The sequence below is a fragment of the Trachemys scripta genome, chromosome 17, assembly GCF_013100865.1.
Source record: "Trachemys scripta elegans isolate TJP31775 chromosome 17, CAS_Tse_1.0, whole genome shotgun sequence".
Classification (NCBI taxonomy): domain Eukaryota; kingdom Metazoa; phylum Chordata; order Testudines; family Emydidae; genus Trachemys; species Trachemys scripta.
The window spans coordinates 611,373-633,779 of record NC_048314.1 but is presented as its reverse complement, the minus strand read 5'-3'; the positions used below and the strand labels follow the sequence as shown (position 1 = coordinate 633,779).

The following is a 22,407-nucleotide window of genomic DNA, read 5'->3' as shown; positions in this document are numbered from 1 at the left end:
CTTCCGGGGTGCTGGGCCCCACGGCTGAGATGGGACTGGCGCTAAGGGCTGTGCCCACCCTGCTCCCGGGGTGCTGGGCCCCACGGCTGAGATGGGACTGGCACTAAGGGCTCTGCCCGCCCTGCTTCCGGGGTGCTGGGCCCCACGGCTAGGATGGGGCTGGCGCTAAGGGCTCTGCCCGCCCTGCTTCCGGGGTGCTGGGCCCCACGGCTAGGATGGGGCTGGCGCTAAGGGCTGTGCCCACCCTGCTCCCGGGGCGCTGGGCCCCACGGCTGGGATGGGACTGGCGCTAAGGGCTCTGCCTGCCCTGCTTCCGGGGTGCTGGGCCCCACGGCTGGGATGGGGCTGGCGCTACGGGCTCTGCCCGCCCTGCTCCCGGGGTGCTGGGCCCCACGGCTGGGATGGGGCTGGCGCTAAGGGCTGTGCCCACCCTGCTTCCGGGGTGCTGGGCCCCACGGCTGGGATTGGGCTGGCACTAAGGGCTGTGCCCGCCCTGCTTCCGGGGTGCTGGGCCCCACGGCTGGGATGGGACTGGCGCTAAGGGCTCTGCTTGCCCTGCTCCCGGGGTGCTGGGCCCCATGGCTGAGATGGAGCTGGTGCTAAGGCCTCTGCCCTCCCTGATCCCAGGGTGCTGGGCCCTGCGGCTGGGATGGGGCTGGCGGTATGGGCTGTGCCCACCCTGCTCCTGGGGTGTTGGGCCCCATGGCTAGGATGGAGCTGGTGCTAAAGCCTCAGCCTGTCCTGCTCCCGGGGTGCTGGGCCCCATGGCTGGGATGGGGCTGGCGCTAAGGCCTCTGCCCTCCCTGATCCCAGGGTGCTGGGCCCTGCGGCTGGGATGGGGCTGGCGGTATGGGCTGTGCCCACCCTGCTCCTGGGGTGTTGGGCCCCATGGCTAGGATGGAGCTGGTGCTAAAGCCTCAGCCTGTCCTGCTCCCGGGGTGCTGGGCCCCATGGCTGGGATGGGGCTGGCGCTAAGGCCTCTGCCCTCCCTGATCCCAGGGTGCTGGGTTCTTTGATCCATTTTTCTGGGGGAAAAAAGGCCTGAATGTTTTTTAACGTACAGAATATAGAGCCCTGCCCTGGCTGATAGGTGGATCAGGCCCATGAGCAGCAGAGCACTTAGATCACGAGCGCACAGCCCACAGGCACTGAATCTTCGAAAATAATTCTTCTTCTAACTATTTGCCAGGCCTTGTAGTTCAATAAGTTTCACCAAGGTCAGAGAGCTGAGTGTTATACAACCTAGCAAAACCTCCCAGCCAGCTCTGCGGCTCTGGTTTCACATTTTGGTGCTTGTGTTGGCATAATCCTGCTGCTTCCCTGCGCATTCCAGGGGCCCTGCTGGGCAAGGGAAGACACCTCACTCTGTGATGTGAAAAGAAACAAGATAATATAATTGCAATATAACCCTTTGTTTTCCCATCTTAAAGAAGGATAGGCACAAACCCTCTTCCTTTTCCTTCAGCGCTGTTCCTGGCACACACTGGAGCTATGAAGCATGTATGGAATGAGAGCCAACAACCTTCGAATCCGGTGAATGATCTCACTGCAGACTTCACAAGCCATATTTACTGAGAAGTTGCACTGTCCCCAAATCCTTTCCAGCCCAGACTGGGACCCCTTCTCCCTACTACTCCATTCCCAGAGTCGTCCCAGTCCAGATTTGGATCTCCCTCCCATCACCATCCCTGCTCCCTACACCATCCCTGGAGCCGTCCCAGCCTGGGCTGGGATCCTTCCCTCTACACCATTCCTGGAGCCGCTCCAGCCCGAGCGAGGATCCCTCCCCCCCCTCCATCATCTCTGGAGCCCTCCCAGCCTGGGCTAGGATCCCTCCCCTTTATGTTGTGTGTGGAGTATTGAAAACTGAAGCTGTCAGTCCGCAGTGAACCAGCCTAGAGCCAGATGGGGTGAATGGTGCCTAGGGTGACCAGATGTCCCCCGATTTTATAGGGACAGTCCCGATTTTTCGGTCTTTTTCTTATATAGGCTCCTATTACCCCCCACCCCCATCCCGATTTTTCACGTTTGCTGGCTGGTCACCCTAGTGGTGCCTGTCTGCTGTAGGGAGTGGTGCCTGTCTGCTGTCGCTTTTTCTCTCTGGTTTTGGGAGTTATTTTTCTGAATTCTAAGAAATAAAGTTGTGTTATGTTCCAACCTCCAGCAAGAGGATTTTGTTTTGATCTAACGTCTCTGTGTTTTTATGCCATGGACATACCAGAGAACATTGGTGATGAAGGTGGGAGGAAGAGAGAGAGTAAAGATAAACTGGCTGCATATGGCAATATGGACAGTTTCCAATTTAATGAAAAAGAGGAAGATTTTGCGACTGGTACTCAAAGAAACCTGAGCAGCATATCTGTGCCAGGCTATGGCACATACTGATAAACAAAGGCCTGGTTTCCCAACACTGGAGGGGAAAACCTGATTTATAATGCTCAAAGTCTTACACTTCCCACAAGAACCTGGTGAACTGGAATATAAAGATACAACAGAGATTGCAAAGCAATATTATGTGCCTCCCATCAATTTTTTAATGGAACAATACCCTAGTTTAATCTAAGAAACCAAAGAGAAGAACGTATCTCAGAATGTTAAACAAGTCTGAAAAAACTGTCTGCTCCTTGTCAGTTTGGTAATTTTCTGACAGAGGCTTTCAGAGATTAATTTGGTTTTGGAGTAAAACACCCTGAATTAAAGCTATTGAATGGTGTGTTTAACAAGAAAGTACCACTAGAGGGAGCTGTGGAGTTTGCTCTGTTTAAATCCACAAAAGAAATGTGCCAAAATTTGTAAATAAACTGGCCCCATGTGGCGCCAGGCCCATTGGTGCTGGAACAGAGGAGGCCAGGGGGCCATAGCCTTCACACTTTGCGCCAAGGCGGACCCTGCCCCCTTACCCTCCTCTTCCCCCCGAGGCCCCACCTTCTGGCCAGGCCAGCAGCTGGTGGAGCCCACACCAGGAGCCCGGGCAGTTGTGGGAGCCACGCAGACCCTCCACCTGCCTGCGTTGCGTAGGGTTACCATATTTTGAGTGTCCAAAAAGAGGACACTCCACGCTCCCCCCCACCCCGCCCCCGCCCCAACTCCACCCCTTCCCCAAAGTCCCCGGCCCAACTCCGTCCCCTCCCCTGCTTCCCGCGAACATTTGATTCGCGGGAAGCCTGAAGCAGGTAAGGGGGGAGGAGGCGCAGCCCAGTCTGGCCCCCCCAGTGTCTCCAACCTGGGTCAGCTCAGGCCCTGGGGTGCCGGCCCCGGGCCAACCCCCGGCCCAGCACTGCCGGTCCCTGGCCTGGCCCAGCACCGCCGGCCCCCGGCCCAGCCCCGCCGGCCCAGCCCCGGCCCCCGGCTCAGCACCCCTGGCCCCCGGCCCAGCACCGCCGGCCCAGCCCCGGCCCCCGGCCCCCCACCGCCGGCCCCGCATGTCCCGATTTTCCCGGACATGTCCGGCTTTTTGGGATTTCCCCCCAGACGGGGATTTGAAGCCCCAAAAGCCGGACATGTCCGGGAAAATCTGGACGTATGGTAACCCTAGCGTTGCGGGGGGGCTGAGAGCGGCCCCATGTTCCCATCCCCTGGGCTCCCGGTCCAGTGGAGGGTCTGCAACTCCACGCCGGCTCCCCAAAGCTGCCCACACAGCTCTGTCTCCAACCCAGCTCCAGCCAGGTAGGGGCCTCAGAGCTGCAGCCCGGCCATGTTAAGAGTTGTGCAGGCAGCTGTGGGGAGCCGGGCTCCCTCCACCTGCCCTGGGCAAGAGGTCCGGGGACATGGTCAGGGGACTGCTTTCGGCCCCCACCCCACCCCGTGGGGGGGTTCCCCAGCCCCGCTCCAGCTTCCAGCTTGGCTGGGGGTGGGGTCTTGGGGGACGAGGAGGGGCGGGGGTGGGACCTCAGGGGTGGCAGTAGGGTTGCCAGCCCTCCAGGATTGCCCTGGAGTCTCCAGGAAATAAAGATTAATCTTTCATTTGAGATTATGTCATGTGATGAAACCTCCAGGAAAATGTCCGACCACAATTGGCAACCCTAGGTGGTGGGTGTGATGGGTTAACCCCCACTCTGGGGTCCTACTGAGCCTTCCTGTTCCACCAGCCTGGGCTCCCTCACCCTGTCCTGCTGAGCCAGACCCTCAAGCCTCCTCCAGCACACACAGGTAATGTAGCCCAGTGGGCCAGCTTACCTGTATTATATTCATTGCTTTGTTATTCTGCTTTATTATATTTAGTAGTAATGCAAGGAACCTAGGGCTTTTATCCTGTAAGATTTGGCTTTAGTAGATAGTGTGAGGCTTGAGATCTATAACCTTTGGTATAGATAAACTTAACTAACTCATAAGTCATAGGGTGTGACGAAGTGGGAATGTTCTTAATGTGTTCTCTGAATAGTGTGTGGGTGCCTCAGTTTCCCCAATGCATTTCTTAAGTATCTAGGTAGGGGGATAAGGGTGTGTGATTGTTGCAGAGCCCGAGAGGGGCAGTGTGATGCCATCTGCACAGAATGGCTGACACCCTGTCTCCTGGTAACTGATGGCCTGGGCCCCTCCCTTGCAAGTGCTAACTGAAGGTGTTGGAGAACAAAGAGATCAGGTGACCTCCTGGCCCGGGAAAGAGACAAAGGCTAGAGGAGGGACTGGAGAGTTTCAGTTTGGAGCTGGCTGGGGAAAGAGAGGGAGGCCCAGACCTGGGATCTGGCCTCCCTGGCCCCAAGATGGACCTGACTTAGGGGTCCTGTTTCCTGTACCTACAAGCTCTGTTTTGGACTGTGTTCCTGTTGTCTAATAAACCTTCTGTTTTACTGGCTGGCTGAGAGTCACGTCTGAATGCGGAATTGGGGTGCAGAGCCCACTGGCTTCCCCAGGAGCCTCGCCTGTGCGGACTCGCTGCAGGAAGCGCACGGTGTGGAAGGGGATGCTGAATGCGCCGAGGTCAGACCCAGGAAGGTCGAAGCTGTGTAATCTTCTTGCCCTGGAGACAGTATGCTCACAGAGAGGAGGCATGCTCCCCCAAAGTCCTGACTGGGTTCGTATGGAGTAGTTTCAGAGCATTGCCCAGTGACTCCGTGACATAGGGAACTGAAAGTAGTATGCCAGAGGGGGAATTTTGTCCAGAATACTGACATCAGCCACCCACAGAACATAGCTGACACCAGCACAGAACATAGCTGAGACCAGCATCTGGAAAGTTCCGGACAGAACCTCCGACCGCAAAGCTGCCATGACAGCAAATTGATGTGTATGCTAATAGGGTAACATCATACATATACTAACCTATAGAAAACTGACATGTTAAGGGGAGGAAATACAAATAAGGACCTCTACTGAATATGCATTGGTCATGGCAGCGTCAGCGTAACCTACTATAAAAGTAACATCCCAGGGGCAGCAGATAGGCTGGAGAGATGTAGACCTTGGGAGGGACCAGAATGATGGCCACCGGGGAAGATGAGGATAATGACGGTGATGAGAAAGATAATGGTTAACATTCCAGGGTGTAAGTATGGCTGTCCAAATGTACTTTCTGTATTATCCCACCATCAACCTCAGCCTGGACCAGTCCACACAAAGATCCACTTCCTGGACACTACTGTGCTAATAAGCGATGGTCACATAAATACCACCCTATACCAGAAACCTACTGACCGCTATAGTTACCTACATGCCTCCAGCTTTCATCCAGGACACACCACACGATCCATTGTCTACAGCCAAGTTCTAAGATACAACCGCATTTGCTCCAATCCCTCAGACAGAGACAAACACCTACAAGATCTCTATCAAGTGTTCTTAAAACTACAATACCCACCTGCTGAAGTGAAGAAACAGATTGACAGAACCAGAAGAGTACCCAGAAGTCACCTCCTACAGGACAGGCCCAACAAAGAAAGTAACAGAACACCACTAGCAGTCACCTTCAGCCCCCAACTAAAACCTCTCCAGTACATCATCAAGGATCTACAACCTATCGTGAATGACGATCCCTCACTCTCACAGACCTTGGGAGACAGGCCAGTCCTCACTTACAGACAGCCCCCCAACCTGAAGCAAATACTCACCAGCAACCACACAACAAAAACACTAAACCAGGAACCTATCCTTGCAACAAAGCCTGTTGCCAACTCTGTCCACATATCTATTCAAGGGACACCATCATAGGACCTAATCACATCATGGAATACCAGGGTTGGAAGGGACCTCAGAAGGTCATCTAGTCCAACCCCCTGCTCAAAGCAGGACCAATCCTCAGACAGATTTTTATCCTAGTTCCCTAAATGGCCCCTTCAAGGATTAAACTCATAACCCTGGGTTTAGTAGGCCAAGGCTCAAACCACTGAGCTATCTCTCCCCCCAGCCACACCATCAAGGTCTCATTCACCTGCACATCTAGCAATGTGATATGTGCTATCATGTGCCAGCAATGCCCCTCTGCCATGTACATTGGCCAAACCGGACAGTCTCTACACAAAAGAATAAATGGACACAAACCAGACGTCAAGAATTATAACATTCAAAAATCAGTCGGAGAACCAACCTGGACACTCAATTACAGACCTAAAAGTCGCAATTCTCAAACAAAAAACCTTCAAAAACAGACTCCAATAAGAAACTGCAGAACTGGAATTAATTTGTAAATTTGGACACCATTAAATTAGGCTTGAATAAAGACTGGGAGTGGATGGGTCATTACACAAACTAAAAACTCTTTCCCCATGCTAATTTTTCCCCCTACTGTTACTCACACCTTCTTGTCAACTGTTTGAAATGGGCCATCCTGATTATTACTACAAAAGGTTTTTTTCTCCTGCTGATAATATCCCACCTTCATTGATTTGTCTCATTAGAGTTGGTATGGTAACCCCCATCTTTTCATGTTCTCTGTATCTATCTATCTATCTATCTACTGTATTTTCCACTCCATGCATTGATGAAGCGGGTTTTAGCCCATGAAAGCTTATGCCCAAATCAATTTGTTAGTCTCTAAAGTGCCACAAGTACTCATTCTTTTTGTATTATCTCTATTTGCCTTGTTGAGTTTAAGTGCGTGTTATACAACTTTGCTAAATTATTAATAAATTATATATATATAATATGATATGATAATTACTGGGCCTGATCTTGGGACAAGAACCTGTTAATCCTCAAGTTACAATTATATATACCCAACTTTGGGTCAGGCTACAGTAGGGACATGCCCAGATGCCAAAAGACACAGACACTGTGTAGGAAGACTCAGCCCATGGACTGCCCAGCACTCAAGTGCCTACCCCAAAATTGTAAATTGTACTCAAGTGTAAACCCAAAATTGTATTGTCTTGTGCTGCCCAGAAATCTGTATAGTGTAAGCACATGAAATTCGCTCCCTCCCTCAATGTGGAAGAAGGTATGCACAGCTTTTTGCCACTCCCCACCAAGTTATCATAGAATGATAGAACTGGAAGGGATCTCGAGAAGTCAGTCCTGGGGTCAGTTTTGTACCTTCCTCTCCAGTCAGGAATGTGCTTACTTGGTTACCTGACACCTGGCATGTTGCTATTTTGCCAAAGCTAGGCCTTCCCTTAATACATAATATCTATATCCCGAAATACAAAGTGATACAAACACATAAATGAGATTTTCATATTTGGCAAATTATAACATTTTGGCAGATATCTTACATGGCATACCTGGCATAACTCATTGTAATTTTACAATATTGATATTCATAATATCCTAAAGTGTTCCCCAGATTCCATACAGCATCACATCTGGCACCACCCCAGTGCCCACCCCCCAGCCGGAGCTCTCACCCCCTCTCGCACTCCAAGCCCCTACCCCAGCCCGGTGAAAATGAGCGAGTGAGTGAGGGTGGGGGAGAATGAGTGGGGGATGGAGTGAGTGGGATGTGTGGCCTCAGAGAAGGGGCGGGACAGGGGCAGGGCAGGAGGGTGTTTGGTTTTGTGCAATTAGAACGTTGGCAACCCTATGTGTGCATGCTATGAACATAACACTGTTTATGCTCCAATTTGAGTTCTTGGTATAAGCACTGGCCCTTGAACTGAAAACTGGCTAATGGACAACAACTGAATAATAAATGGGGACGTATTCCACCAGGGGAGATGTTCAGTGGGGTGCCACAATAAGCTAAGTTACGTATAGTCTTATTCAACAACTTCAGTAATGACTGGAAAGAATGAAGGAGACACTTGGACAGCAGTGGTGCTGAAAGAGAGCTAGAGGACAGTGAATTATGAATAGATGTGTCAATCTCCATAGTTAAGTTTGAAGCTTGGCTTCCCACCCAACAGCTGATTTTCACACACGCCAGCTTCACCACGCTCCAACCCAACAATGTGCCAACAGAGCTACAAATATCAGGGCAGATGTTTATAAGAGATCCAGGTACCATATGTGGTCAGGAGGTCACGGAGACCTTTAGGCTCATGGGAGGAGGAGAGAGCCCATTGCCAATGGAGCAGGAAGGACCACATTGTGCTAGGGGCTGGGGTCTACTGCCTGTGGGATCAGAGTGTCACAAGAGGCCCATCAGACCTACAGGAGCAGGGTGGGGCACAGAGTCCATGGCTCTGGGGGTCAGGGGTTATAGGAGCACATCACAGCCACAGTCAGGGGTCATGGCCCTGGGGGTCAGGGGTCATAGGGGAACATCACATCCACAGTCAGGGGTCATGGCCCTGGGGGTCAGGGGTTATAGGAGCACATCACAACCACAGTCAGGGGTCATGGCTCTGGGGGCCAGGGGTCATAGGGGAACATCCACAGTCAGGGGTCATAGGGGAACATCACATCCACAGTCAGGGGTCATGACCCTGGGGGTCAGGGGTCATAGGGGAACATCACATCCACAGTCAGGGGTCATGGCCCTGGGGGTCAGGGGTCATAGGGGCACATCACATCCACAGTCAGGGGTCATGGCCCTGGGGGTCAGGGGTCATAGGGGCACATCACATCCACAGTCAGGGGTCATGGCCCTGGGGGTCAGGGGTCATAGGGGACCATCACATCCACAGTCAGGGGTCATGGCCCTGGGGGTCAGGGGTTATAGGAGCACATCACATCCACAGTCAGGGGTCATGACCCTGGGGGTCAGAGGTCATAGGGGAACATCACATCCACAGTCAGGGGTCATGGCCTTGGGGGTCGGGGGTTATAGGAGCACATCACATCCACAGTCAGGGGTCATGGCCCTGGGGGTCAGGGGTCATAGGGGAACATCACATCCACAGACAGGGGTCATGGCCCTGGGGGTCGGGGGTCATAGGGGAACATCACATCCACAGTCAGGGGTCATGGCCTTGGGGGTCAGGGGTCATAGGAGCACATCACATCCACAGTCAGGGGTCATGGCCCTGGGGGTGGAAGCAGCGGGGGCGGACCCATTCCCTGTGTATGGGGGCGAGGCGTGGACGCGCCCGAGGAGGGCAGGGCGCGGCCAAGTCTGTCTGAAAAGCCGCCCAGGCGCGCGCGCGCGGCAATGTGGGAGCGGGAGCGCGAGCGCTGTCGGAGCACGTGGGGCTGGAAGGGTCACGTGAGGGAGGGAGGGGCGGGGCGGCGCGGAGCGGAGCGGAGCCCTGCACGTGATGGGGGCGGGCCGCGCTGCGTCTCTTCCGGCCGCACAGCTGACGGGCTCGCGCTGCCCGCGCCATGTCCGCGCCCCGCTGTCCGCACAGCCCGCCCGCAGGTGAGGCCGCCCGGGTTCCTCTCTGGTCCGATCCGCTTCGCTCCCCGGCGAGCGAGAGCCAGCGGCTGTGGCGCCCGGCCCGCCCCGTCCCTCGGCTCAGCGGGAGCCCCGGGCCGCAGCCCGGCTTTGCTGCGTGCTCCCCGGGCAGCAGGCGCTGGGCTCCAGCGAGCGGGCGGCGGCCGGGGAGCTCCCTGCGGGGAAGGGGGCTGCGCTTCTCCCCCTGCCTGGAGCCCCTTCTGGCCGCTGGGGCAGACCGGGCACTTTCTAGTTCCCCCTCTTCTTACGGGGTTGCTAGGCAGAGAATGCACCGCTGCTGCCCGGGCTGGGTTCCCAGTGCGCTGCGGGCTCGTCCCTTCCTCTGTCCCGGGCAGGAGCTCTGCAGCACGGGCCGGCCCAGCGTGGGGGTCGTTTTCCGCGGGGCCAGGCACCGCTGGAATGACCTAGGTCCATTCTCAAAGGTGGAGAATTTCCCGTCTTCCATCATCGTTTCTACAGTGGAGTGGAGAGCTTGTCCCCACCGCTCCTCTGTCGTGCTGCAGGGTTGCCCTTCTCTTGGTTTGCAGTGTCTCTGCCTCCCAGTTTCCATGTCAGGTTGATTGTCAGTGATTCGGAGTACCTGGTAAGCGTCTGCCTTAGCTCTGCCTGTTCCACTGCTGTGAAGTCTCTGCAGGGGTAGTGGTTTTACCAAGGGGTCTGTAATAGTTCTCCTGAACCTTCCCAGAAGCCTGGGTGTGTTATGTTTTGGTCCAGTGATTTTTAGCATGGCTCTAACTCTTCCTCAGACTCCTGGTGGCGAGGGTGTGTATCTCACCTGCTCCTCCTGATTGTTGTGGGGGATGGGTGGGGGCTTAACTCCTCTACCCCTTCCCCAACCTGAAGGCTTTTGTGTTCTTTTTTTTTTTTTTTTTTCCTGGTGGAGGAGGAGGACCCCCCCCCTTTGGATTGCACTTGCTCCAGTGCTTGTGGCGACAGAACTTTTTCTCAAGACGTAGCTAAGCAATAACATCATTCTCATAACTTCTGCTGCCTGCGGGTTCTGAATAGTAGAACTGGCCCTCTTCAACCTCTTGTTACTCTCGTTGTGATTGCTAGGGAAAGCTCTGAGCTGCCTTCGTGCTGGAGCTGCCTTCCAACATGGCTTCAGTCTGGAAAACTTTCTTCACAAGCCTAAGTATTGGACCTGTTTTTTTAACTGAAGGCTTACAGTCTGTAGAAATGGATGACTTGAGTCTGTCCCCGTTCCTATACCCCACGCCCCTCCTCATGCCTCGGAGAGAGCTTCCTGCTTGCCACTAGTGAGTGTCAAGGCCTGGCAGGAGAATTTCACTGGAAACTGAGTCCTGACCTTAGTCTCCATAGCTGGAGGGAGCCTAGGCTCTTATCCCCTGCTAGTGCACATGCTGGGGTGACACTGCAGTTACACCCGTTTCTCCTGCCAGGACTGATACAGAAAGTTCCTCTGACAAGGGACCATATCACATAACAAAACACACACGCACTTGGACCTTTGGACTAACAATGGCCTGATCCTACAGGGTCTCTTACTCCTTGGTTCTAGAGCTGCACTGACTTGGAATGAATTGATGGAACTCCTCTTCTTGGTGTCTCATGAAATGCTGTGTGGCCTGGTCGAACTATAATGAAGATGTTACCTTGCTTAACCATGAGATCTTCCTGCTATAACCCTAATCCCTCCCATCCTTGTTTGTTACATTCCTGTCTAAATGTAGGCTATAGGCGCCTCAGGGCAGGGCCTGTGTTGTTTGTAGCTCTGTAGAGTACCTAACAACTGTGTAGGTGGTGGTCCTCTGAGTCCTATGAAGATATGAAATCATCTGGCCAAACCCTAGGGAGCTGGTATCTAGGTCATTGCTGAGGCCAGTGCCAGGCAGTAAATAAACCACCTTCCTGATGAGAAATCCTTATGGCCTGTTGATCGTCTTGTCTGACTCATCTGAGGAGCCAAAGTGGCTGGATCCATGAGGCTCCTGTCAGAGGGCACACCAGATAGTTCAAGGGGGAAGAAGTGATTTTGTTGGTGAAGGGTTCAGTTGTAAGGATTATTGAGCCTGGGGGTTTAGGCTGCTTGAGAAATGCTTGGACCCCCACCTCTAAGGCCATGGAAGGGTGGGTGACTTGCTCTTCCCCTCCAACCACCCACTATTCAGATCTTTGTTTAGTGGAGTTAAGTTAGGCTGACGTGACAAACCACTTTGCTGGAGCATGAGAGAGGGAGGCTGGTGAAGAGAGCAAGTTGGCTAAACCTGGCCACAATCGGAAATCCCTAGGGTTTGGGCAGGTGAGTGGCTCTGGACCATCTCTTATATCAGTGAGGTGAGGACCATAGTGACTTGTATTTATATTCCTGTCTCTTCCACCTCCCCCCACTCTCCCCCTCCTAGAGACACAGAGGCTGCTGACCCCTGTGAATAGCTATGGGTCTCAAGACGGGGGGGCCGGGCCAGGTGTGGGCGCCGCCTCTCTTCTGCCTGAGGAGGAAGACTTGCGCAGGCGCCTCAAGTACTTCTTCATGAGCCCGTGTGACAAGTTCCGCGCCAAGGGCCGCAAACCCTTCAAGCTGGTGCTGCAGATGATCAAGATCATCATCGTCACCATCCAGGTGTGTGGGGGCTGGCTGGGGGGCATGGAGATGAAAAGCACTGTACTTTGGGCTGTGGCAACCTGCAGCCCATGTCATTCTGGTTCCATTGTTCAGGGTAACTCTTGTCTCCTGTCATATATCAGGCAGCCTGGGGTACTGCTTGCTCTTAGAATCATAGAATATCAGTGTTGGAAGGGAACTCAGGAGGTCATCTAGTCCAACCCCCTGCTCAAAGCAGGACCAATTCCCAGCTAAATCATCCCAGCCAGGGCTTTGTCAAGCCTGACCTTAAAAACCTCTAATGAAGGAGATTCTACCACCTCCCTAGGTAACCCATTCCACTGCTTCACCATCCTCCTAGTGAAAAAGTTTTTCCTGATATCCAACCTAAACCTCCCCCACTGCAACTTGAGACCATTACTCCTTGTTCTGTCATCTGGCACCACTGAGAACAGTCTAGATCCAGCCTCATTGGAACCCCCTTTCAGGTAGTTGAAAGCAGCTATCAAATCCCCCCTCATTCTTCTCTTCTGCAGACTAAACAATCCCAGTTCCCTCAGCCTCTCCTCATAAGTCATGTGCTCCAGCCCCCTAATCATTTTTGTTGCTCTCCGCTGGACTCTTTCCAATTTTTCCACATCCTTCTTGTAGTGTGGGGCCCAAAACTGGACACAGTACTCCAGATGAGGCCTCACCAATGTCGAATAGAGGGGAATGATGACGTCCCTCGATCTGCTGGCAATGCCCCTACTTATACAACCCAAAATGCCGTTAGCCTTCTTGGCAACAAGGGCGCACTGTTGACTCATATCTAGCTTCTCGTCCACTGTGACCCCTAGGTCCTTTGCTGCAGAACTGCTACCTAGCCATTCGGTGCCTAGTCTGTAACAGGACTCTGCACTTGTCCTTGTTGAACCTCATCAGGTTTCTTTTGGCCCAGTCCTCTAATTTGCCTCCCTGTTTAGCATCATCTGCAAACTTGCTGAGAGTGCAGTCCACGCCATCCTCCAGATCACTAATGAAGATATTGAACAAAACCAGCCCCAGGACCAACCCTTGGGGCACTCCGCTTGATACCGGCTGCCAACTAGACATGAAACCATTGATCACTACCCCCGTTGAGCCCGACGATCTAGCCAGCTTTCTGTCCACCTTTATAATCCATTCATCCAGCCCATACTTCTTTAACTTGCTGGCAAGAATACTGTTGGAGACCGTATCAAAAGCTTTGCTAAAGTCAAGGAATAACACGTCCACTGCTTTCACCCCATCCACAGAGCCAGTTCTCTCCTCCTAGAAGGCAATTAGGTTAGTCAGGCATGACTTGTCCTTGGTGAATCCATGCTGACTGTTCCTGATCACTTTCCTCTCCTCTAAGTGCTTCAGAATGGATTCCTTGAGGACCTGCTCCATGATTTTTCCAGGGACTGAGGTGAGGCTGACTGGCCTGTAGTTCCCTGGATCCTCCTCCTTCCCTTTTTTAAAGATGGGGACTACATTAGCCTTTTTCCAGTCATCCGGGACCTCCCCCGATCGCCATGAGTTTTCAAAGATAATGGCCAATGGCTCTGCAATCACATCTGCCAACTCCTTTAGCACCCTCGGATGCAGCGCATCTGGCCCCATGGACTTGTGCTTGTCCAGTTTTTCTAAATAGTCCTGAACCACTTTTTTCTCCACGGAGGGCTGGTCACCTCCTCCCCATACCGTGCTGCCCAGTGCAGTGGTCTGGGAGCTGACTTTGTGAAGACGGGGGGGGAGTGGGGGGAGAAAAGCATTGAGTACATTAGCTTTTTAATAAAATAATAATAAATAAGATATGGAGATATACCTATCTCATAGAACTGGAAGGGAGTCATCGAGTCCAGTCCCCTGCTTTCACTAGCAGGACCAATTTTTTGCCCCAGATCCCTAAATGGCCCTTTCAAGGATTGAACTCACAACCCTGGGTTTTGCAGGCCAATGCTCAAACCACTGAGCTATCCCTTCCCCCACCGTCCTCTGTCACTAGGTTGCCTCCCTCATTCAGTAAGAGGCCCACACTTTCCTTGACTTTCTTCTTGTTGCTAACATACCTGAAGAAACCCTTCTTGTTACTCTTAACATCTCTTGCTAGCTGCAACTCCAAGTGTGATTTGGCCTTCCTGATTTCACTCCTGCATGCCTGAGCAATATTTTTATACTCCTCCCTGGTCATTTGTCCAATTTTCCACTTCTTGTAAGCTTCTGTTTTGTGTTTAAGATCAGCAAGGATTTCACTGTTAAGCCAAGCTGGTTACCTGCCATATTTACTATTCTTTCTACACGTCGGGGTGGTTTGTTCCTGAAACCTCAATAAGGATTCTTTAAAATACAGCCAGATCTCCTGGACTCCTTTCCCCCTCATGTTGTTCTCCCAGGGGATTCTGCCCATCAGTTCCCTGAGGGAGTCAAAGTCTGCTTTTCTGAAGTCCAGGGTCCATATTCTGCTGCTCTCCTTTTTTCCTTGTGTCAGGATCCTGAACTCGACCATCTCATGGTCACTGCCTCCCAGGTTCCCATCCACTTTTGCTTCCGCTACTAATTCTTCCCTGTTTGTGAGCAGCAGGTCAAGAAGAGCTCTGCCCCTAGTTGGTTCCTCCAGCACTTGCACCAGGAAATTGTCCCCTACATGTTCCAAAAACTTCCTGGATTGTCTGTGCACCGCTGTATTGCTCTCCCAGCAGATATACAATGCAACTCCCCCACCTTTTCTGCCCTGCCTGTCCTTCCTGAACAGCTTATATCCATCCATGACAGTACTCCAGTCATGTGAGTTATCTCACCAAGTCTCTGTTATGCCAATCACATCATAGTTCCCTGACTGTGCCAGGACTTCCAGTTCTCCCTGCTTGTTTCCCAGGCTTCTTGCATTTGTGTATAGGCACTTAAGATAACTCGCTGATTGTCCCACTTTCTCAGTCTGAGACAGGAGTCCTCCCCACTTGCACTCTCCTGCTCGTGTTTCCTCCTGGTATCCCATTTCCCCACTTACCGCAGGGCTTTGGTCTCCTTCTCCCAGTGAACCTAGTTTAAAGCCCTCCTCACTAGGTTAGCCAGCCTGCTTGCGAAGATGCTTTTCCCTCTCTTTGTTAGGTGGAGCCCATCTCTGCCTAGCACTCCTCCTTCTTGCAGCACCATCCCGTGGTCAAAGAATCCAAAGCTTTCTCTCAGACACCACCTGCGTAGCCATTCACTGACGTCCACGATTCGACGGTCTCTACCCAGGCCTTTTCCCTGAACAGGGAGGATGGATGAGAACACCAATTGCACTTCAAACTCCTTTGTCTTTCTTCCCAGAGCCACGTAGTCTGCAGTGATCTGCTCAAGGTCATTCTTGGCAATATCATTGGTGCCCACGTGGAGAAGCAGGAAGGGGTAGCAATCCGAGGGATTGATGAGTCTCGGCAGTCTCTCCATCACATTGTGAATCTAGCTCCTGCAAGCAGCAGACCTCTAGGTTTTCTCGGTCAGGGCAGCAGATAGATGACTCAGTCCCCCTGAGGAGGGAGTCCCCGAGCACCACCACCCGCCTCTTTCTCTTGGGAGCGGTGGTCGTGGAACCCCCATCCCTAGGACCGTGCATCTCTTGCCTTCCAATCGGCGGAGTCTCCTTCTGCTCCCTTCCCTCGATGTATCATCTAGTCTACTTTCTGCATTAGTGGAGAAGAACATTCTGTGGAGAGAACATGAAAACGGTTGCTCACCTGTATCTCCATTGCTGGTACATTTTTCTTCCTCTTTTTCTGTTCCTCTTTCTTCTTCTGGAAGTCACATGCTGCCAAATTTCTTAACCGTCCCTCTGTCCGCTCTGCGCAGCCTGCTCTGATTCTTCAGAACATTGTGCCCGTAGAAGCATATCCTGACGTCTGTCCAGGAAATCTTCATTTTCTCGTATGCAACGCAGGGTCGATACTTGTTTCTCTAGACCTCGAACCTTCTCTTCCAATATGGAGACCAGCTTGCACTTTGTACAGACAAAGTCGCTTCTGTCCTGTAGAAGAAAGACAAACATGGCACAACCTGTGCAGGTTACAACAGCTGAATGCTCACCTTCCATAATTTCTTCCTTCGAAGAGCTTCCTCAGCTGTTGTAGCAACTCACAGAAGCCCGCAAGATGAAAGCCTCAATGGGCTCTCCCCAGGCAAACTCCCTCAGTTAGTCTCCGCTGTTCGCCACTCAGATGGTTCGCTGTTTGCTGCCTTTTTAGAACAGTCAGGGCCACTCAAGGCCCACCTGGAACAAAGCACTCCCAATTCACACTTTTCAAACAAACATTCAAGGACATGGTCAAACTGACAAACTGTCCCCGCAACAAACACTCAGATACTCACCAACACAGCCCCCCAGTGCAGCACTTAGCGTACCTCCTCTCGGACAGATCCCAGGCAAACTCCCTCTGTTAGCCTTTGCTGTTCACTGCAAGAAGGGTTTCTCTTGGGTAGTAATGCTAGGTTGGGGCACTCAGGCAGGCTCCATATACAGGCTGAGCCCGCTGAAAGGAAAATCAGTACTTTGAAATCGCATGGTCTCTAGTCAGTCACATGATGGGAACATGAGGAAATGGCCTGGCTAACTGGCTCTAAACGAGCTTGGAACACTAGCCAATGGGCAGCACGTTCAGCAGAGCGGAATCTACCCTGTAAGCGTGTGCTCCGCACAACCCCTCCGTTAGTGCATTGAATGCACAGAGCTCCATCAGTGCAGCATGAAGGCTGCCTCTTTAGGCTTGTGCTTGGTCTTGCAAAAATGGAAGGGGCCCAGCTGGTTCAGTTCAGGTTTTGTAAAAACACAAAATCAGTAGAAATATCTCCTCCTAAAACTGTCGTTCTCCTGTGGCGCTTGCAACTTACACATGCCATTGCAGCCCTGTGCTAGCACATGTGAGGCTGGAAACGCAAATTAAAATGACTTCCCCTGACAGGGCGCTTGCTCTTCTGCAAAATGTTTTTGATCAACTGATGAGCTGGTCTCTTCATTTTGCAAGTGGAGAGCAATGCAAATGAGAGAACTATCACACTTCTGCTGAAAAGTAAATTGGATTTAGTAAATTTGAATAATTAAGCGAAGATGGTGGTGGTAATAATATGGGGAAGGTAACTTTTGTAATTATTTTAAACCCGAATTTCCCCTAAGACAGGGATTCCCCAACTTTTGTTGTTGCGTGCCCCCTTCCAGATCTAGCAGCCGTCTTTCTCATCATTGATACTACTTCTTAACACTACCTGTCTTTAGCCACCTGTCCATATTTCACTTATAGTGTGATGTATTCAACCAAAAAAATAACCCTGACTAAGTTCTGAGCTCAGTTAGACTGGATAGGTGCTGGGCAACTGAACCCACGCTGTATAGTGATTGGAGGTGAGGGCTCTGTATGTCAACGTCTCTGTGTATCTATGTTCTCATTGGAACATCGTGAAGTAAATTAACTACTGTATTTTATATAATAATTTCCCACAGTTTTAAAGCTTTATCTGAGTAGCCTATTATGAAAATGCAATAAATGAAATCCCCCGTTACACACCTTCTTCTGCGTTCCCCCCCGAGATGTCTCGTGAACCCCCAAGGGTACGCATACCACAGTTTGGGACCTCCTGCTTTAAGAGTGTCAGTGAGGTTAATCTGGACACACTGCACATCTAATGCTCTGACCAGCATTTGCAAATGAGATGGGCTCGATCCTACCTTCCCATTGACTCTGAGTTCTGGGTTCTCTAGATATGTAACAAAAAGGGCAACAAAAATGATTAGGGGATGGAACAGCTTCCATATGAGGAGAGATTAATAAAACTGGGACTTCTCAGCTTGGAAAAGAGATGAAGGGGGGAATATGGTAAATGTCTATAAAATCATGACTGATGTGGAGAAAGTAAATAAGGAAGTGTTATTTACTCCTCATAACACAAGAACTAGGGGTCACCAAATAAAATTAATAGGCAGCACGTTTATAACTTAAAAAAAAAAAGGAAGTATTTCTTCACACAACATACTGTCAACCTGGGCAATTCTTTGCCAGAAGATCTTGGGAAGGCCTAGACTATAACAGAGTTCAAAAAAGAACTAGATAAATTCATTGAAGATGGGTCCATCAGTGGCTATTAGCCAGGATGAGCAGGGACGGTGTCCCAAGCTCTTTGCCAGAAGCTGGGAATGGGTGACGGGATGGATCACTTGATTACTGGTTCTGCTCATTCCCTCTGAAGCACCTGGCACTGGCCACTGTTGGAAGACAAGATACTGGGCTAGAAGGACCTTTGGTCTGACCCAGTATGGCGGCTGTTATGCAAGATTGGGACATATGTGCAGTGTGACTTGATTAATGCTGCTATAGGAACCTCCGCATGTGCATTTCCTGCCTTGTGTTTGAATTTGAAGCCACCATGTTGTGTTGATGGGGGATTTAACTCTTCCCCTTTCTGCCTTAAGTGGATATTAGGAGCTGGAGTGAAAGGAGGCTGAAGCTGCTGCTCCATGTAGTTGCACAATACAGTTGTGCAATTCAATAGGCTTGAAACTACACCAGGCTCTTGATAAACACAGGGACTTGGCTGCCCCCTGGGTAACTCCTCTGATGCAGGGGGTGATGTAATTAAAAACCTCCCTCAACTATTCTGCACTTATCTAAATGTTGGAATTGCTTCTAAAACTGCTGTTCGAATCCCTTCCCAAGCTTGCCCATCAGTAGCCCTTGCTGAGGGTGAGCGATGTGAATTATTTATTATGATTATCTCGTCTGACACTGAGGCCAGAGAATCTTCACCCAGTGAGTTCTGCATCTAGCTTGTTCAGTGGGAGCATGTCTCTGTATTAATGTGTGAATGTCAAGGGGAAAATCCAAAGCACTTCAGAGCAGGGAGAAGAACAGTTGGTGGAAGGTGAATAATATTCACATAGCCGTTGGCCAAGCAACTTGTGAAAACCCTCATGTCTGGGAAGATCTTCTTCTGCAAGCAGTTCATCTACTGGTGAAATGCTGGAGTCTAAATCTCTGAGCTGTGACTAAAACTTCCCTCCCTGAATCCACTGACAGAGGGAGCTTTAAACACCACAATTCTGGCATCACCTCAGCTGCTACAATATCTTCTGGGGCCTCCCAGGATCTCATCTTCTCCCTTCCCTCCAGCATATCCAAACGTAGCAGCAAAGGTCTCCTTCCTCTGTCTCCTCCTGCTTCCAATCCCCTCACTGGTCTTGTTTGGTTCAAGGTTGTTTACTCCCATCCTGCCTAGGTGTCTCCTTGCATCTCTGTTTCCCACCTAGACTCCCTCTACCATCTCCCTTTGTCATCTCTCCTCCTTTCAGCAGCTAACAGGCAGTTTGAATACACTTTGAGTGGGAAGTTTTCCTTGGACAGTGGGACCAGGAGGGTGTGAAAGGAGGGTTGGGACTCCAGATTTGGGTAAGGGATGCAGCTCCCCTTTAACTCCCTGTGTGGGTGGGAGTGACTGTTCTTGGAGGTGCAAGAGGGAGCACGAACTGTTCTAGGCTTGGTCTGGACTTAAAACTTGTACCTGCATAGCTACCTCAGTCAGGTGTGTGAAAAACCACCTCCCCCAGCCACAGACCAATGCTCACAAAACCCCCAGTGTAGACGTAGCGATGCTTACAGAAGAAGGCTTCTCTTACATAGCTAATATTCGGCGAGTTGGCGTTCCTGGACCAGTAGAAAGACTCCTGTGGATGTATGCTGTGTTTATGCTAAGGGGCTATGCTGGCATAGCTATGACAGTATGGGCTCTGTAGTGTACACACAGCCCTAGTTTCTCACTCTGGTATTCTGTAAAAAGCAAACTTTGTGTTCTCTGAAGCCATCAGATCTGGCTGACTTCCTCCCCCACATCTGCTGAGTACAGAAACCCGTTTGTCACTTCGGCAAAACTGCACTTTTAACTTTAAAAATATCACTAGCCGGTAAGATTTCATCGATAGAGGTAATGAATAAAGACAGTTCGTAAAGACACACTTAAAAGGAAACAATAGCTGGGGTAAAATCCCTGTTAAGAGGAAGGCCTTACCTCACTGAGTAGCTGTCTGATTTAGGGTAGGGCATTTGACCCGTCAAAAAGTAATTGGTCGGTTGACCTGTCAGGCATTGGTCAAATATTCTAAAACTCTAACTTATTGTATCTTTTTTCTTTTTTTTTGGTTAGTAAGACTTTATGGTCTCCAGTAGGCTCAGTCTTAGATACTTATGCCTAATTACAAAAAAAAAGTTTCTTGAGCTATTTTAACTCAGAACAATGCAAATTATGATGAAGTTTTAAAACCTGAAAGAATGGCACCATGATACAGTCAGAAGGGTAGGGTAGGCTGCCACCTGTTCTTGCTGGAATATTTGACCGTATTTGAGTGTGGTCAAACATGTTGCCACGCCTAGTCTGATTCTAATCTCAGAGCCAAAGTATTACTAGATTATAAAGGAAATGCAGTTCAGTGTAGAGAGACTGTGAGATACTGCAGTAGATCAGGATGTGTTGCTGAAAACTGCAAGGCACAGGATATGTCATAAGACCATCCTGTGAGCTGTCTGCATATTCCCCGTTCTGTTCTTTGTTCACGTTAGTCAGCTGTGATCCAAGAAGAGTTTGACGATACAGGGGAAGACGTTTGCTCTTTTGGTCAGTCTGAGCTCTGCAGAAGGAAGTTCCAGTGCCGTTATACCAACGGATTTAAGCACCAATAACTTTTCTGTGCATCTCTGTGAAGTTCTTCACAGACAATCCCCTCTGCGCTTGATGAGGTTGGTGAGGACCAGAGAAGACTATGGGGAGATTTAGAGACACCTAACCAGCCTGGATGAGTAGGCAGCATGGTGGCATAACATTTCATGTTGATAAATGCAGAACATGTTGACGGAAAAAGCTGAACTCCTTCACCCAGTTGGGTGTAAATTAGTTGCCCCTAGGAAAGGGACTTGAGTGTCATTGTAGACAGTGTAGTGGAGAGTTCTGCTCAATGTGCAGTTGCAGTCAAAAAAGCAAATGTGCAGATGCCTAAAGAGTAGAATAGTGATTAGTCTGAGACTAGTCTAATGCCTTTATCTAGTCAGTGGTGCAGCCTTATCTGGAAACTGTGCGGTGCTGAGAACCTCATAACGGATAGGAGACTGAAGAACTAGAGGGGGTTCAGAGAAGAGTATTGAGAATGCTTGACAGCCTGGAAAGTTCTCCAATGAGAAGAGACTGAAAAGACTGGACTTGTTACCTAAAATAATGACTGAGTGAAAAGATGTATCCTCTTTTCAGCTTTGAATTTCCCATCTGTCACTTTGTGATCAGACGGTGGAGCTCTGTGCCACAGTTCTGCCTTGAGTGGTTGAAGCCAAGAACTCAGCAAGATTTGAAAAGGGATTGGACATTATACAGCCAGCAATAATATCCAGAGTTGTAATGGATAACAAGTGTTGTGGAAGGGATATTGAACCTCCTGCTTCAGGTCTTTAGACAATCTGCAGCTACCAGTGACACAAGTAGCCCTAGGTGGGGACTGATATCCCTCATCTGCTACTGGGGGATTCTCACCCACTCCTCTGCAGCATCTGTTGCTTGGCAAGATGCATCTTGGTTCTGATCCAGTCTGGCCGTCCTGTGTTCCAGTCGGAGTAGCTCCAGTTAGACAAGGGGAGTGTGACATCTTTGACATTTAATAATATTATTTCTCCTTATTCCCACTTTCCCAGTAATTGATGGAAGGTAGCTATGTTGAAGCAGAAGGCATAGTGTGGAAGGGAGTATGGCTTTCTCCTCAACAATGACTCCAACTTAGTTCTTAAAACTATCCATGACAAGGAAGCTTATTGCAGAGATTGGGGCCATCACCATGCTCAGAGACTCCAATAGCCTAATGTAATACCACTTACTACTGCTGTCGCAAACCATATGTCCTCTGTGGAATTGTACTGTTCGGTGGAAGCTCGTAGAGTACTCTGCTCCTGCCAGATATGATTGTCAGTCATTGCTCCTCTCCTCCAGCTCTTAATGCTCTAGCCAAGGAGGTAGTTATAGTGATTCTAGAAACCAACTTCTGGGTTGGGTTGACTGAGATGAGATTGCAACACTCAAAAGGCTGATGCAGCTCTGTAATAGAGGCTGTGCGAGTGAGTGAAGCCTGTGGTTC

At 50.6% G+C, this 22,407-nt stretch overlaps 1 protein-coding gene across 1 annotated transcript in view; it reads left to right on the top strand.

The window, feature by feature from the left end:
- The first annotated feature begins 9,566 nt into the window (after positions 1-9,566).
- The window catches only part of MCOLN1 (mucolipin 1), a 32,449-nt gene continuing 19,608 nt past the window's right edge, over positions 9,567-22,407 (top strand). Inside the window, exons 1-2 of the mRNA XM_034793634.1 lie at positions 9,567-9,670; positions 12,073-12,290. Coding sequence (XP_034649525.1) covers positions 9,634-9,670; positions 12,073-12,290 — 255 coding nt within the window. The 5' untranslated portion in view covers positions 9,567-9,633. The remainder of the gene's footprint in view (positions 9,671-12,072; positions 12,291-22,407) is intronic.